The following is an 18,152-nucleotide window of genomic DNA, read 5'->3' on the forward strand; positions in this document are numbered from 1 at the left end:
CACACCTTCCTCATTCCTGAAGAAGGGCTTATGCCCGAAACGTCGATTCTCCTGCTCCTTGAATGCTGCCTGACCTGCTGTGCTTTTCCAGCATCTCCATGGCAAGCAAGGTTAGCCATGTAGCATAGTGGTAGTGTCCCTTCCTCTGGGCCAGGAGGCATGAGTTTAAGTTTCACTTACTCCAAAAATGTGTAATAACAACTCTGATCAGGTTGATTGGAAAATATCTATTGGCTAACAACACTGATAATGATGTGCAAGGAGGTGTTTAATTCTACAAGGTCAGCTGGATTGTTCTATAGGAGCGGCAGGTGGAATTTAACTTAGATAAATATGAGGTGTTGCATTTTGGTAAGGTAAATCAGGATAGGACTTGTACACATAATGGTAGGGTCCTGGAAATTGTTGCCGAACAAAGAGACCCCAGTGGTGCAGGTTCATAGTTTCTTGAAGGTGGAGTCACAAGTTGGATAGTGAAGAAGGCGTTTGGTATATTTGCCTTTATTGGTCACTGCATTAAGTATAGGAGATGAGATGTCATGTTGTGGCTGTACAGGATATTGGCTTTTGTAATATCCCTGCTATAGGAAAGATGTTGCTAAACTTCAATAAAGATTTACAAGAACGCTGCCAGGTTGGAGGATTTGAGCTATAGGGAGAGGCTGAGTAGGCTGGGGCTAATTTCCCTGGAGCACCAGAGACTGCAGGATGACCATTTAGAGGTTTATAAAATCATGAGTGGCATGGATAAGGAGCATAGCCAAAGTCTTATTCCCAAGGCAATGGACTCCAGAACCAAAGGGCATAAGTATAAACTGAGAAAGGAAAGATTTGAAAAGAGACCTAAGGGGCATCCTCTTCACAGAGAGGGTGGTATGTGTGGAATGAGCTGCCAGAGGAAGTGGTGGAGACGGGAACAATTACAATATTTAAAAGGCATCTGGATGGGTACGTGAATAGGAAGGATTTAGAGGGATGTGAGAACTAGATTAATTTAGGATATCTGGTCAACATGGATGGGTTGGACTGAAGAGTCTATTTCTGTGCTGTACAACTCTATGACTCTCTGATTCTCATCCAGAAATTATCCTTCTCATACGCTGGTTCAGATTATCTCTGTGTGAGCTCTCTGGCATAGCCCACTGTTTTCACAAAATTTCAAATGAAACTCCTGAGTTTAGCTAATGCTACCAGGTAGTTGGGGGTTCTAGGTAATACTCATGCAAGATTCTTTCCAAGCTTATTAAAACTGATTGCTCCACACCTGTATCCCAGCAAGGAATCAATGCAAAGATTGCTTGGGAAGTAATTCTAAAAAGTGAAACACAAAGTAAAGAAATGTATGTCTCAAAAAAAAGGAAAACATTTATATTAAATGGCCACAGGTCATTTTTCCATATCCAACTCTATAGAGCTGCTATACATTAGATTAAATCAAACTGACCATAGAGCTTCAATGACTCTTCATTCTAGTGCCTACAGGGCACCTCTGGCTATTATACTGACTGCCAAATGGAGTCCCATCACTTCCGAGTCATTCAACTGGAGAGATCTGGGAAGAAGACTCACCCATGTCTGGTGCTGAAAGCTGAAGGAAGATTTTTTTTGGGGGGGTTATCCAACACGCTGAGTGTTGGTGAGGACGTATTCCTGGTTGAAAGAATCAAAACCTTTGGAGTTTAAAAAACTGAGGAGTTGCCAGTGACCTAATTACTGAAAGATCATTTAATTATTTTCAGAAGGTTGCATGAGGGTACTTTATTTAAAAGGACCCTGGAAGATTCACTCTTGGGGAGAAGATGCTGTTAAAGTTGGAAGGAGCTTGGAACTTTGTACAAAAGACTACATTTCTTCTCAGGCTGTGATGTATAAATGGTTTTAGTTGTGTTAGTTAATGGGGACAATATCGTTTTTTGTAGTTTAGTGTAATAGATGCCTACTAAGAATTGTTTAGTTGATGTTGGCTTTAATTTGTTTTTCACACTAGAAGTCCTAAAATATGAAATCTTGTCATGCAATTCCATTTTGTTGGTTACTGTGAAATTTATATCACTTCCAACAACTGAATGTTTAAAAGGTTAATGGGATGTGGGCATCAGTACTTATTGCTCAACTTGAAATACACAGAGGGTAGTTCAGAATTAACTACATTGCTGAGAGCCTGGAGTCACAAGTTGGTTCAACCAGGTTAGGATGACAGATTTTATATCCTAACTTCATGTAGGACATTAGACTAGCTTTTTATTCCAAATGTTCCTTTATTTTAAACCTCACCATTTGCCATGGTGGGATTCAAACCAATGTCCCCAGAAAATTCCTCTATGTTTCTAGATTACTAGTCCAGTAGTATTGCTACTACAGCATCATTTCCTTTAATTTCCAAACGAATGAAGAATTTCCTGTGTTCAGAAATAAATGACACTATTGTTTTGAATCAAATTTACTGCTGTATTGTTCTGCTGAGTGCATATTGCTGAATTGGTGTGTCATCCATTAGGAGAGCAGACTGCAAGCATGGATATTTGCTCCCAATGCCATTTTTTATCCATTTGGAGAGATAAGTTGTACAATTCAGTAAGAGGAGACAGAGAAATCTTAAAATTAATACTGCTTTTCAAACTTTACTTCTGTAAGCAATGGGGCATTATTGAGAAACGTGATGAAGGTGGAGTGGTAGACATTGTCTGTGTGGACATCAGCAGAGCTTTCAACAAAGTTCTGCATGGTAGACTGGTTAGTAAGGTTAGAGCACATGGAATCCTGGAGCCAGTCAATTGGACAAAAAATTGGCTTGAAAGTTGTGGTGGAGGTGGCTTTTTGGACTGGAGTCCTGTGATAGCAGTGTGCCACAAGGATCAGTGCTGGGTCCACTGCTTTTCATCATCTATATTCACATCCAAATCTTTTATATAAAAGGTATGGTTAGTACGTTTGCAGAAGGTGTAGTGGACAAAATAGGTGGTGTAGTGGACAACAGAACCATGATTAGATGGATCAGTGAGCCGAGGAGAGGCAAATGGAATTTAATTTAGATAAATGTGAGGTGTTGCATTTTGGTGAGGCAAATTAGGACAGGACTTATACAATTAATGGTAGGTCTCTGGGGAGTGTTACCAAACAAAGAGACCTTAGGGGGTGCAGATTCATATTTACTTGAAAGTGGAATCGCAGGTAGAGCAGGGTGGTGATGTTATGTTGCAACTGTACAGGATATTGATGAGGAACCTTGATTAACCAAAGGACATGGGTGTGAAGTATTTCATTCGGTTAATCGAATGCCGGATAATCAAATGCCGGATAATCAAATGCTGGATAACATTGTTAGCCAAGCATTGGGACCTTGAGATCTTGTTTGGGTAAGCTGAAATTCAGTTAATTGAATACTGGATAATTGAGGTTCCTCTGTGCATAGATGTTGCCAAGACTGGAGGGTTTTTGAGTTATAGAGAGGCTGAATAGACTTGGGCCTTTTTCCCCATTTGGAGGCAGAAGGGTGACATTGTAGAGGTTTATAAAATCATTAGGGGCATGGAAGGGGTAAATAGCCCAGGTCATTTTCTTAGGAAGTGGGAGTCCAAAACTAGAAGACATAGGTTGAAGATGAGAGGGGAAAGAGGACCTGAGAACCTTTTCATGCAGAGGGTGGTGCATGCATGGAACAAGCTGCCAGAGTGAGTGGTGGAGGTGCGTACGATTACAACATTTAAAGGGCATCTGGATGGGTATATGAACAGGAAGGGCTTAGAGGAATGTGGCCAAATGCTGGCAAATGGGACTAGATCAGATTGGGATATCTGGTTGGTGCAGATGAGTTGGACCGAAGGGTCTATATCCATGCTATATGACTCTATGACTGTGCAAATATTTCTGGATTCCCATAAGTTCCTTGTCTAACATTTTGCAGTAAATCAAGGGTTTTACAAAAAATGTGTTTCTTTATGGAGGTGCAAAAAGAAAAAAATCATGAACTGTTCAATGGAGAAATGAAATCTGGTAATGGACACACAACAATTGACTGAATGTCATTAGGGACCGGTGATTGTCCATGGAAAATGTATACATCAAATTAACTCAATACGTGAATTTTAAGAGAAAACTGGGTATGAATTTTATAAATGTTGTTAGGTTACAATCTCTCCCCACTAATCATGCACTTCTCTGTTTTCTGACTTTTCCCCCTTAGATACGAAGTGTGACAAAAAAAACTTCATTAGAAACAATTGTGAAGCACGTCCAGAAAGACAAACCATAATTCAGGACCACAGCAGAAGAATGGCCAGCGAATTTGATCTGTCTCCTCCAGAAGTACCGGAACCAACCTTTTTTGACAATGTCTTGCGTTATGGCTTGTTCCTCGGGGCAATTTTCCAGATTATCTGCATATTGTCTATCTTATTACCTTCTTCTAAATCATCGGAGCCAGTAAGAACAAACTTACTCACTTTCCTTCTAACTCGAAAAGGACGGTGCTTCTGATATGAAGGGGATCAAGAAGCCGTTGTTGGCTTCATTGTTCATTATAGTTAATTTAATGCTGGCTTTACCATGAAATTTTCTGCTTTAAAAGAATAATCTTGTGCTTATTGCATGAATCTCAATTGATTTAGTTGCTCGTCATACTCTTTCCTCTTTTATCATATAGCGGTCAATTGTATTTTCATCTGTCTCATTGTAGGAAGGTGGCAGAGGCTGTTGTGAGGGTGAAATATTTTTCTTGATGTTGGAATGCTGCCTGAATTAAGTTAGGGTGGTTATGGTCCAGGCCAGACACCCCTCAAAATATTTTAAGAAAGTAGCCCAGAACCTAACTTTTCTTATTGTTTTAAGCTGATGTAAGGTGAATATTCCAGGGGCAACGCAGCTGGTCAAACCACTCGGTTTTAAACAAAACAGGATTTATTTACACATGAACAAAAGAAAACCAAGTTTAGAATAGCATAACAATTTGAAAACCCAACAAACACAAAGACACAACTTAACAAAGAGCTGTTCCGATTTCCTGTAACATTCCATAACACCCCTTGGCAAAAAAGTAAATTCAAACACAGGTTCTTAGAGGGGAGAGATTGCAGAGAGAGAGAGAGAGAGAATCAGCATAGAGTCATTTCTTTGGGTCCCCAGCCAAAAACTAAAACCAAACCAGAAAAAACCCTGGACTGGGAGAACCAGCCACTCCACTGTCATTGTACATGTGTTTAAAAAAAAAACTTTAAAAGCCTTTTCAAGTAGATACATCCAGACATAGCGGAACCTCTGCCTTTATGACGTATCTTGAAAGAAAAACCAAGGGCAAAATAACCTTATTAAAGGAGCAGCATCGTCACAGGGTTAACGAGAGTTTTGCCCCCAGGCCTGACCATGCCGTGACATTGATCCATTTCCTAGGTATACTGGGAAGGATTCCTGAGATGTTAGCATTCTCCATTGGGAGTCCACCAGTTCTTTGGTGTGGTGTTGCAGTGTCCACTCATCAGCATTGTTATGGGACAAAGCTACCCCCACTAAATGAATTGGCAAGAGATTTTAATTGAGTACTGAAAGAACCTTCTAACCATGCAACAGATGAGAGAAGGACTCCAAAAAAGGTTTCCCTGCTTTCCTATCTCAGAGTCATAATAATCCATGCTCTTTCTGCTAATCAGGGCTCAGAATGCCCTCCCTTTATTATCCTTCCCTCCATCAGCACCATGAATGGAGGAAATGTAGTTGAAATCCTAATTCTGTCACTATATTCACCTAAACGAGCAAGCAGCATGGGTGAACAGAAGCGCTGATTGAAGAGGCAGTGATTCAACAAGATGTCATCTTTCCCCATTCTCTCTGCTTACCTTAAGACCACCTGTTTTTGGATAATAATCGAGCAGAAACTCGCCTAGGCTTGTCTTCCGCAATAAGGAGGAAGTTTATTTGTCACTATCATAAGTGGCCTAGCAAGCCCTTAATTTGCTCAGAAGCCTGGGAGAATGATTATGCCCGAACTGTTCACTGGGCCAAAGGGGCAGACGTTAATCGATCAGCACAGGTTTTGAAATGATGGATCTGGGTAATAACAGGTTGTATGAACCTAGCACTTCAAGAATCATCAAAGAAGGAGACTGTCCCATTTTTGGAATATGAAAATGTTGAACATATTTGCTTATAAATTGGCATATATTTACAAAGTGTTTTTTTTCTCAGTGCATATTTGAAGAAGATTGTAAGTTCTAGTCAGTCAATGTTTGCCTTGGCAGGATGAAAATCATTTGAGATTGCAATATAGTAACAGCTGGAAAAGCAAGCAATTAATTCACTCTCCTGTCTGTCAGTCAAGAACATTCCACTTCCAATTCTTAAAGTGTTTGTATGTGAATATAAAGGAACTTGGATTCAAGTCACCACAGGTCCCGAAGCATTACAAATTTAGTAATTTGTGATTAAATCCACAGCCAAGCAGATGACCAGAAAAGTCAATGTTCTGTTAAGCCTTTTGGTGCAGTGAGTAAGAACATGGGCATGTCTTGCCAACTGAGCAAGTATTAGAATTACATATGGAAATGTTCAAACCCTATTTATGAACTAACCCACTAGAAGGAGGATTTGGAAGACTGCTGATTCAGAACAACATTTTTTAAAATGACTTCCTGCTTAATGATTGACTTTTTAAAAATTACATATGATTTAATAGGATATAAGAAAGCTTTGGAGCATGAGAAAATTAAATATAAGGATACAGTGAACCTTTTAAACAAGGGAAGAGTTAGATGGAGCAGGAGAGAGTTGAACATGCATCAAAGGAGAGAAGGAAAGAAATCTTGCAAGACTTGAATAAAGCTAAATAAAAAGAAGTGCATGTTTGTATGTCAGTAAATAGTTCTAGTTTACATGTTAACACGCAATCGGATTGAGCCTCAAGGTATCCTGGCTGTCTCCAAACAGAACTCTCAAAAATGAGTAAATGGTTAGGAAGTTCCTAATGTTATCAACTTGTGGAGCCAGCCAAATAGCTAAATTGGGCTGATTAAATCTCAGATCACTTCTCAGTAAGATGAATTCAGCTTTAAATGAATTCACATTTAAGAAAGTGAAAATCTGTCATCTGTACTTTTTTGCAATTAATTTACTGTGTGTCCAAGGATGCTGAGTGAGGACAGGATTAGTTCACAGTAATGCTCACTATCTGAACTCAAACATTGACAATGGCACTTGGTGGAGCTACCTACTAATTGCAGACAATAGTAAAGTTGTATGACATATGAAATCAGTGCCTTCAATGAAAAAATAGCTCCGAGTTAAAAAGAGAGAAAATTGATGAAATGCAAGATAAAGAACTAAAAGAGGGAACTTTGTGATGCTTCTTTATAATGACCACAGCACTTTATTTCCACTTCCTGTTCTGTCATAATACAGTCTTCACTCTTTATAGTAGATGTATTCAAATTAATCTGATTTTCCCATTAATCAGTGGACATTTAAGGTGTAAAGAACCCAGATAAACTCAACATAAACTAGTGAAATATTTGCTTTCCAAATCTAAATCTGTTCGAAGTCCAATGCTTCGTCAGCTCACAAAATTATAGGAAATAGCTTGTAAGCAACTGTATGCCAGACAGATCTGAAGCATGACCCAACATTCAAATTAGTTCTTACAGAAGACCTCTAATCATTGATGACAAAGGGAATGATTGTGTGTCATTAGTGTTCTCTTTCTCAAAAGTCTCAGGCCAGTAATTAAGCCCAGATACAAATAGCTTTGAGGAACTTAACTCCTCAGTTGAATATACAACAATGCTCAATTGTCAGTTGAACTGCCAAAATCACCAACATTTTATATGTAAGCGGTGGCTTTGTAATTGATTTAGGTAAAATAGTGCACACTTCTAGTTTTCCAATTATAGACCAGTGTCCATAAGAGTAAATGCTGGGGACTGTATCTTCAGGAATAATGCCACAAAGTGGATGAGATTAGTGAATAGTGTAGATTATAAATTCACATGAAATTGTAAAATACAGACTGTATTTAATTTATAAATATACATTTTAAATCTTCCTCCGTCTTCTATGGAGTTTAGAAGAATCAAAGCTGACTTAATTGAAATATATAAAATCCTGAGGGAACTTGACTTGAAGAATGTTGAAAGAAAGAAGTCCCAATCTAAAGAAGAGATGAGGGAACTTTTTTCTTCTTTCTGAGGGTTGTGAATTTTTGGAATACGATTCCTCAAAAGGCAGTGGCTGCAGAATCTTCAGGTAGGGATAGATAGATTGTTGATTACCAAGGGGATGAAAGATTATTGGGACTATGCAGAGACATGGAGTTAAGGTTAAAATCAGATCAGTCATGACCTTATTGAATAGCAAAGCAGCCTCAAAGGATTGAGTGGCCTACTCTCATACCTTTCTCCTATGTTTGTATGTTCAATCTTGCCTCTCCTCACCTGAGATTAATGTTTTGGATTGTGTTCTCTTGATAACTCCAGTTCACTGATACTTCATTGCTCAAGCAGTTATTTTTCACATCCAATGCTACTCAATCATATAGTTCTCAAATTACATATCAGTATGTTAAATAGGATTCAAAATGGACCTGTTGGCCCCTCGATCCTGGTCCACCATGCAGTAAAATCGTGGCTGATTCGTTTGTGTATCAATTTCCACATTCTGATCTACCTCCTTTAACCTGTGGTCATGGAGATGAGGGCCTAAGTGGACTGGGCAGAAAGACTAAAAGGTAGGACAGTTGATGAACAGTGGCAGACATTTAAAGAGAAATTAATTCCTTCCAACTTAAAAAACAATTACAGAGAGAAAGAAAAATTGTAAATGGGGGAGAAAGCATCCATGGCTAAGCAAGGAGGTTAAAGATAACAAATGGGTAAAAACTAAGGTGTACCAGATTGCAGAGGGCAGTGGCAGGCTGGAGGATTGGGAAACATTTGAAGACCAACAAGGGCTTAGTAAAAAAAAATAATAAACAGAGCTAAGATTAATTGTGAAAGCAAACTAATGTTACAAGAAAAGGAACCAATAGCAAAAGTTTCTGTATAAAAAAAGGAAGACAGGAGCTAAAGTGAATGTTGGTCCTTTAGAGGACTAGACTGTGGAGTTAATAATGGGGAGTTAATAATGGGGACTACCGAAATGGCAGAGATGCTAAATCAATAATTTGCCTCAGTTTTGTGGTGGTATATCTTGAAACTATCCCAATTGTAATGGAGGTTATAGAAAAGGAAGAACTTAAAACAATCACCATCACTAGGGAGACACAACTGCAAAAACTATTGAGACTGAAAGTAAGCAAGTTCCCAGGGCCTGATGACCTATATTCTTGAGTCTTAAAGGAAGAAATAATGGTTCAACTGATTACAATACTTGAAAGATCCATGGATGTGGGCAAGGTTCCAGTGGAATTGAAAAATTCACACATATTCCCTAATTCCAAAACGATGAAGTGGTGGCAGTGGTTCACACACCAAGTAGGAAACAACAGACCAAATAGTTTAACATCTGTCATTGGGCCATTGTTGGAATCCATTATTAAGAAAGTATTAATGGGATATTTGGAAAGTCAAAACACAATCCATCAAGAATCAGCATGGTTTTATGAAGGGTAAATCATATTTTACTAATTTTCTAGAGTTCTTTGAAGATGTAACAAGAAGAATGGGATAATGGGATTCCTATAGATGTAGTCTGTCTGTACTTTCAAAGGGCAAATGAAAAAGTGATGCACAAATGATTAATGCACAGGGTGAGATCACATGGGGCTAAATATTGATCTGTATAGAGGATTGACTAACCAACAGAAAGCAGAGGATTGGGATAAATGGGTTTTTCTCTGGTTGGCATTCTGTAACGAGCAGGGTGCAGTGGGGTTCAGTCTTTAAGGCCCCAACTATCTATGATTTATATTATTGAATTAAATTTACTATAGCCAGATTTGCAGATGACACTGAAATAGGTGGGATAGTAAGTTGCAATGAAGAAATGAGAAGTATACAAATGGATGTAGATAGATAAATGCACCCAACGTGTGGCGGATAAATTTTAATATGAATAAAATGTGAGCTCATCCATTTTGGTCAGAAGAATAAAAAGGCAATTTGTTAATCAAAATAGAGAGAAATGTCAAACTATGCAGAGATCTGGGTGTCCTTGTGCATGAGTCGCACAAAGTGAGTATATAGGTACAGCAGGTAAGGAGAGCAAATGGAATTTTGGCATTTATTGCAAAAGAAATCAAGTTTAAAGAACTGAAGTGTTGTTACAATCATACAAAATATTGATAAGACTGCACCTGGAGTGCTATGTAGTTTAGTTTTGGTACCCTAACTTGATGGAGGATATAATTGCATTGGAGGCAGTTCAAAGATGATTCACTAGATTAATTCCAGAAATGAAAGGCATGTCTTGAGAGGAGAGATTGAGCAGTTTAGTATGATGAGAGGAGATCTAATTGAAGTATATAAGAAACTAAAGGGGATTGACAGAGTAGATCAATGTTTCCCCTTGAGGGGTAATCTAGACTGAGAGGTCATAGTTTTGGGATAAGTGGTGGCAGATTTAAAACCAAAATTCGGAAGAATTACTTCTCTCAAGGTGTTATGAATCTGTGGACTTCAGTACCCCAGATAGTGGACACTGGGAGATTTTTAAAAGTTAGAGTTATGGGGAGTGGGCAAGAACGTGAATTTTGAGCTGGGGTGAGATCAAGCATGATCATATTAAATTGTGGAGCAGACTGGAGGGACTAAATTGCTTACTCCTGCTCCTTGTTCTTGTGTTCTGAAGCAGAGAGTTGCAAAGTCACACAGCCATGTGAGAGAAGGACATTTTCCTTATCTACTCCTAAAAGGACAACTTCTGATTTTAATACAGTGTCCCCTAGTTCTGGACTCACCACAAGAAGAAGTATCCTTTCCTAATCTGCCTTGTTGGAGCCATTCAGGATCTTACACCTTTCAATCAAATCACCCCTCACTCCTCTCCTACCAGTGGAAACAAGCCCAATCTGTCTAACCTATCCTTCTATGCCAAGCCACTCGTTTCAAGTATGAATCTAGTAAATCTCCTTTGGACTGCGTCCAATACGTTTGCATCCTGCTGTTAATAAAGAAACAAAAACTGCAGATAGTATTCAGGATGCAATCTAATACCCTGTAAAACTGTAGCATAACATGCATACTTCTATGATCAGTTTCTTTCATAATAAAGGAGAGAATTTCATTCGCCTTCTTACCTTGTACGCTGTATCTGTAGTGACCTTTTGTGACCTGTGCTAAAATAGCTAAATCCCTCTGCACCTTGGAATTCTGCAGTTATTCTCCACTTAAGTAATAGTCTGTTTTTCCATCCTTCCTGCTACAGTAAGCAACTTACATTTTCCCACATTATATTCCATCTGCCAGATTTTTGCCTATTCATTCAAAGCATTGAAACCTCTCTACAACCTCTTTATGTCTTCTTCACAAATAGGTTAAGTCAGTGTATGTGTTGACCTTATGGTGTAATTATGCACTTGCAGGAATGGTTACTGGGTAGTGATCAGAAGCTGCTTCTCTGTCATTTTCTTTCCCTTCTTTTTGCCTTGGAATGCTGAAGTGAGTTTTCATGCCCATTTTGCTATCTGGCTAGAAGTGGCTAACTCAGCACAAGCTGGGTGACCAAAGCTGGGAACCTCTGGAAGAGAGGTGACAATGAATTAAACCCCTGGCTTTGGCAGGCAGTACTGAGCCACTATAGATGCTTATTACAGCTTTGATCTAAATGTGCAATCATTTAGGCATTTCCTTTGTACCTGAGATTGTCAAGGAAAGATGCATATTTCAATCTGAATATTGACAAAATATATTATGTTTTATGAATACAATGTCTGAATTCAATATTTGCTTGTGTTTGAGATAGAACTAAGTTTAAAAACATATATGTGGTGTCATAAACATTTTATGTCAGTGTTTGCTCTGGAATATTTGATGATCGAGCATATTTCATTCCAGGTGAATTCAATATTGGTAACTCAGTACATTTAAATAGTGAAGGTTTGTAATATCCTTTGAGTGTTTTTCCCATTACTTCTCGTTATCTTTTTTTACAGAACATAGTGAATCAGAAAGTTACAGCCTGTTTATTTCATAATATTTTATTGCTTGTTTCTTTGAAATTGTATCTTCTTTGGTAAAAATTTGTGTGTATAGTCAGCTGTTGACGCATGGCTGCTATCCAGGAGTATGAACTTAGCTGTTATCACCTGACCAGTTTCTTATCAATGATACAAAAGCAAAATATGGGCATCTGGAATCAAAACAGAAAATGTTGAAAATAAAAGGTTTGACAGCGTCTTTGGTTAGAGAAACAGTGGTAACATTTCAGGGTGAAGAACTTCCATTGGAATTGGCAATGCTTAGGCTTTAAGCAAGTGCAGAGTGCAAGAAAAGAGCAAGAGGATAAATGAACAAGATGGAGGTTCTGTGGTGTGATGGAGAGAAGAAGATAATGTTAAATTATGAGGATTACTGATACTAAAGCTGGTTTGAATGAACAATTGGAAACGTTGCTAAAATTGGGGTAGCTTTGACCAGCAAAAGTGAGCTAATAAGTCATTAACAGGAGGCAGACTGCTCCTTCCCTGTCACTAGAAAGAAAGTCTGTTAGAGTATATCGAGCTCCAAATAAGAGCACCTCTTAGCCATAATGTGTCCTGGATGGGCTAACTTGTTTCATGGTTTGCTTCCACCATCAGTGGGAGGAAATCCAACCATTCAAATCTGCCAGCCAATCCAGCAGCTCCTTCAGTCCAGTCACTGGCTGAGCTCAGGAGTGGGCACTACTGGGACTCCAGGAAGGTGCCCCAAAAGTAACATGGCTGCTTCATAATGGTAACTCACAGGGCTTGAGTGCAGGGCACCTGGAAAGAAGGAGGTGGGTGACATCTTAGATGATGGTGGGAAGGAAGGTAGTTGCCTTCATTGTGGACAGTGGTCACATGGATATAATTAATTTACAATGAACATTAAAGGATTATGCAACAATGAGGCAATAGCATTATGGTAATGTTGCTGGTTTAGTAATCCACAACCAGGTTAACTAGTTTTATGGTAGGAGATAGACTGTGGTGGTGCAGCGTTTATTGGACTGGAGGCCTGTCGCCACTGGTGTTCCTCAGGGATCGGCACTGGATCCACCTTTGCTTTTCATTTATACAAATGATTTGGATGAGGATATAGGAAGCATGATTAGTATGTTTTCAGGTGACACCGATAATACTGGTATAGCAGACAGTGAAGAACTTTATCAAAGATTACAAAGAGATCTTGATCAATTGGCTCAATGGGCCGAGGAGTGGCAGATGCAGTTTAGTTTGGATAAATGCAAGGTGTTGCATTTTGGTAAAATAAACAAGTTCAGGACGTATTCAATTAATTGTAGGACTCTGGCATTATTGTAGAACAGAGACACATAGGGGTTCAGGTACTTTTTTCTTAAAAAGAACACGTCAAAAGAATTGATGTAGCGGTATCTGTTTGAACACTGTTTTGAAGGGAAAGAATACCATAATAAATTCAACTGGATCTTCCTCGCAAAAGAAATATTTCTGACTCTCAGTTTTGAAAAAGCAGTGATCGAAACCATGGAGTCAATCTTTGATTATCTTTGTCTTCTTCTGTAACCATTTCTACCAGAGCTGCCGTTCCATGATAAGATGGACTTTAAGCCCTTTTTCACATTCCCTGAACTGATTCTTTGTTTGAAAATAGTAAGAAATTTGCAACCTTTAGTTGACTTGAACTCATTGAAGGAAGTTGGCAGGATAGACACTACGATGTTGTTTGTCCTTGCCTGAGGAATTTGGAATACAGGGGCATTGTTTCAGGATAAGGAGCTGAGATGAGAAAATAAAATTCCACTTAAAGGGACATATTTTTGCAATACTCCACTTCCAAAGGTTGTGAGTGTTGCGCCTCTGAATATTTTAAAGGCAGACACAGATGGACACACATTCGGCATGTCAAGGAATCAATGTAAGGAAAGGTTAAGAACTGGAGTTGAAGCTGAAGATCTGAATGATCTTACTGAACTGTCGTGTAGGCTCCTGGGGTCATGTGCTTTGCTCTTCCTCCTGTGTTTTTTTATGTTCTCACCATCAAGCTCTCAAACTACAGAGACTATGATACCAGTCCTAAAGCCTTCAGGCTTGTGATGAAGGAATGGGAATTTAGGCAGACATGAAATTTTATGGTGATGCAGTGAAGTATCAAATGAGTTATGCAGGAAGTAAAATACAAGAATAATTTGCATTGTTACATTACAGGGCCCAAATTTTCATAGACGTATACCAGCACAGAAAATAGAAGCACGAGTAGGCCATTCAGCCATTCAAACATTCTCCACCATTCAGTATAATCATGGCTGATCATCCAACTCACTGCCCTGTTCCTGCTTTCTCCCTATCCCTTTACTTCCTCAAAACAGTCAATGTTTTAGCCTCAACCGCTTTCTGTGGCAGTTAAGTCCACAGGATCACCATATTATGGATGCATAAATTTCTCCGCATCTCGGTCCTGAATGGCCAATCCCAATTCCTATACTGTGAACCCTGGTTCAGGACTCCCCAGGCAACAGGAACATCCTGTGTTTTATCTGTATCGTACTGTTAGAATTTAATAGGTTTGTTCGAGAACCCCCTTCATTCTTCTAAACTCCCATGAATATAGTCTTAACCGATCCAGTCTCATTTCTGTGCCAGTCCTGGAATTCTAGGGAAACCTTCATTGAATTCTCTCCATAACCAGAACATCCTTCCCCAGATAATGAGACCAAACCTATGCTCAGGAGTCCAGATGTGGTATTACGAAGGCTGTGTAGAATTGCAGAAAGACATCCCTGTTGCTTTTCTCAAGTCATTTCATTATGAAAGCCAACATACCATTTACCTTCTTCACCAGATTCTCCACCTGCATATTTATTTGAAGTCACTTATGTACAAAGTCTCCCAGGTCTCATTGCACTTCCCCCTCTGCCAATCTTCTGCAATTTATATAATAAGCTGCCTTCCGGTTTTAGCTACTGAAGTGGATAATTTCATATTTATGAGCTGAAAATGTGTTGCTGGAAAAGCGCAGCAGGTCAGGCAGCATCCAAGGAACAGGAGAATCGACGTTTCGGGCATAAGCCCTTCTTCAGGGCTGAAGAAGGGCTTATGCCCGAAACGTCGATTCTCCTGTTCCTTGGATGCTGCCTGACCTCCTGCGCTTTTCCAGCAACACATTTTCAGCTCTGATCTCCAGCATCTGCAGTCCTCACTTTCTCCTCCAATTTCATATTTATCCACATGATACTTCATCTACTGTACCCAGTACAGTATCAAATCACACTGAAGTATCTCTGCATCCTCCCTAACAGCTCAACCTCCCTCTCAGCTTTGCATCATCTGCAAATGTGGAAATATTACATTTAGTTCCCTCATCTAATTAATTAGTTTATATTGGGAACAGCTAGGTCCAGACACTGATCCGGGTGATACCTGCTAATCACTACCTGCCAACTCAGCGAAGTGGGAACACTGGGGAGTATCAGTAGATTCTGAAGTGCTAAAGGCAACTCTTCGGTGGGAATAAAAATAGAGCAGGGAGTGTCCTAGTGAAATTTTGGGGCTTAAAGAATAAATATTTATGAAATCATGTTAATCTTGTAATACATGCTTTGTTGAATTTTTGTCCAGTTAAAGCTTTTACTTAAAACATGAAACATTCTCTCAGTTAATAACTGAAAGTTTGACTTTATGTTCCCCTCAAGCGCACATTGAAATTGTTGAATGCCTTTCTATCATCCCTGAAGGCAGTGATTTTCAGGTCATTGTTACTCCCTCTAAAAGAACGTGTTCCTCACATCTCCCTTTATCTCTTTACCAGATCATTTATTCTGTATTCCCCTAGGTCTGACATCATCAGTTGGCAACAGCTTGTATTTGTTACCTCATGCAAATCTGTCATTATCTTGTATACTTCCAGTGGAAATCTTGTCAACCTTCTTTATTTAAGGAGGACAACTCCAACTTCTCCAAACTAATTGTCCAAACCAACTAATTTCTCTCATCTCTGGGACCATTCTGGTAAATCTGTTCTGCACATTCTCAAGGACTCTGGCATCCTACTCAGACGAGAACTGACTGCAGCACTCTAGTCTGCAGCCTAAGCAGAACTTTATAAAAGATAAATAAATTTTCCAAATTTTATATTCAATATCTCTATTTGTGAAGCCCAACATCTCACATGCTAATTATTTATCTCAGCATGTTCTTTAACCTTCAGGTTTGTGTGCTGTTTGGTGTCTGTATCTTGTAGAACTGCACCATGAACTATATACTTGCTTTCCCTAGTCCTCCCAATAACCTCACAGCACCAGGATCCCGGGTTCAATTCCTACCTCAGGTGACTGTCTGTGTGGAGTTTGCACATTCTCTCCGTGTCTACGTGGGTTTCCTCCAGGTGCTCCGGTTTCCTCCCACAGTCCAAAGATATGCAGGTTAGGTGAATTGGCCATGCTAAATTGTCAACTAGGTGCATTAGTCAGAGGGAAAAGGGGTTTAGGTGGGTTACTCTTTGGAGGGTTGGTGTGGACTTGTTGGACCGAAGGGTCTGTTTTCACACTGTAGGGAATCTAATCTAAATTGTGCCATCACTTACTTCATTGAACTAAATTACGAGTTATCTGTGACCATCTGTAGAGATCTGGAAAAGGTGTGTTTTGATCAACAAGTAATCATTGACAGATGTTTCTCCGTAAAGAAGACCACTGTTCATTTCATCAGAGTTACTGCCCAGACAATAAATGTTGGAGCAGCCTGATTGATTTATGCATCTAAATGAGCTTCCTCATTACAAATTGGCTGCTACTGTAAGGTCGCACTGTTTTGTATGTCCACCCTTTTGTAAATTTGTCTATTCTCGCAATACTTACTGTGTACTTTTTTTTACCAGTTGCAGTTCTAGCATTTGCTTTTCACTGTTTTCGCGGAATGTTGCAGACTGCAATATTTTTCATAAATGCATCCATTGCTAACAGTGAGATTTTACTGTATGTTTCTTATATTACTGCAGTGACTACATTTCAAAATTATATAATTAGCTTTAAAAAGCTTTGAAAAGCTTGGGGTCCATAAAAAGCGCTGTATTAAATACAAGCTGGTCTTTTGCTTTTAATGTAGTGGCATTCATTTGAAATACATTTTCTTAGTTTGACACCAGGGTGCAGTAGAGTCTTACTTATTAATTGTAACAAAGTGAAGTCAGGCTATAGTGGAATCAATGTTGAGGGATAAGCTGAATCAATAGAATACCTTTGTGCATAAATCAGCTTCTAAAATGGAATTTTTTTTTGCAATTTCCATTCAAATCAAAGAAGTTTTGCCAATGTGTTTTAAGAATTTTATACCATCATGAGTACACCTTCTGCACAAATGAGAAGTATTTAACATGTCATGCAAAAACATTCAGCATTACATCTCCAATATGACTACCAAGCACGCTGTATATTTTAACAATGACAATGTAATGTAAAAATGATTGTGTCTGTTATTTATCATGAGGGGAACATCTGAAAAGAGATTTTCATGATTACATCATTATAGTTCAGAGTTAGAATAAGCTTAAATAGTTATATAATTTTATTGCACTGAAATATTCATGTGGACCTAAAGGGTGAAGTCTAAAGTGATCAGAAGAATTAACATTTTATATGTATGGAAAGTTTGTGCGAAGATTTGTAGCTCGGGTGCTCGTTGTTGTGGTTCTGTTCACCGAGCTGGAAGTTTTTGTTGCAAACGTTTCGTCCCCTGGCTAGGCGACATCATCAGTTCTTGGGAGCCTCCTGCGAAGCGCTTCTTTGATGTTTCCTCCGGTGTTTATAGTGGTCTGTCCCTGCCGCTTCCGGCTGTCAGTTTCAGCTGTCCGCTGTAGTGGTTGGTATATTGGGTCCAGGCCGATGTGTTTGTTGATGGAGTTTGTGGATGAATGCCATGCCTCTAGGAATTCCCTGGCTGTCCTCTGTCTGGCTTGCCCTATGATAGTAGTGTTGTCCCAGTCGAATTCATGACATCCCACTCAGACCCATAGTATCACTGACAGGGACACCATCATACAAACTGGCCAAAGAACTACAACAGAAGCTGAAACACCTGG

At 39.2% G+C, this 18,152-nt stretch overlaps 1 protein-coding gene across 6 annotated transcripts in view; it reads left to right on the forward strand.

Moving 5' to 3' along the window:
• Positions 1–18,152, forward strand: part of manbal (mannosidase beta like) — a 69,071-nt gene that overhangs the window by 11,929 nt on the left and 38,990 nt on the right. For all 6 annotated transcript variants that reach the window (XM_043710608.1, XM_043710610.1, XM_043710606.1 and 3 more), the window contains exon 2: positions 4,184–4,422. In XM_043710608.1, coding sequence (XP_043566543.1) covers positions 4,273–4,422 — 150 coding nt within the window. In that variant the 5' untranslated portion in view covers positions 4,184–4,272. The remainder of the gene's footprint in view (positions 1–4,183; positions 4,423–18,152) is intronic.

This window comes from Chiloscyllium plagiosum, chromosome 20 (genome assembly GCF_004010195.1).
Source record: "Chiloscyllium plagiosum isolate BGI_BamShark_2017 chromosome 20, ASM401019v2, whole genome shotgun sequence".
Lineage (NCBI taxonomy): Eukaryota > Metazoa > Chordata > Chondrichthyes > Orectolobiformes > Hemiscylliidae > Chiloscyllium > Chiloscyllium plagiosum.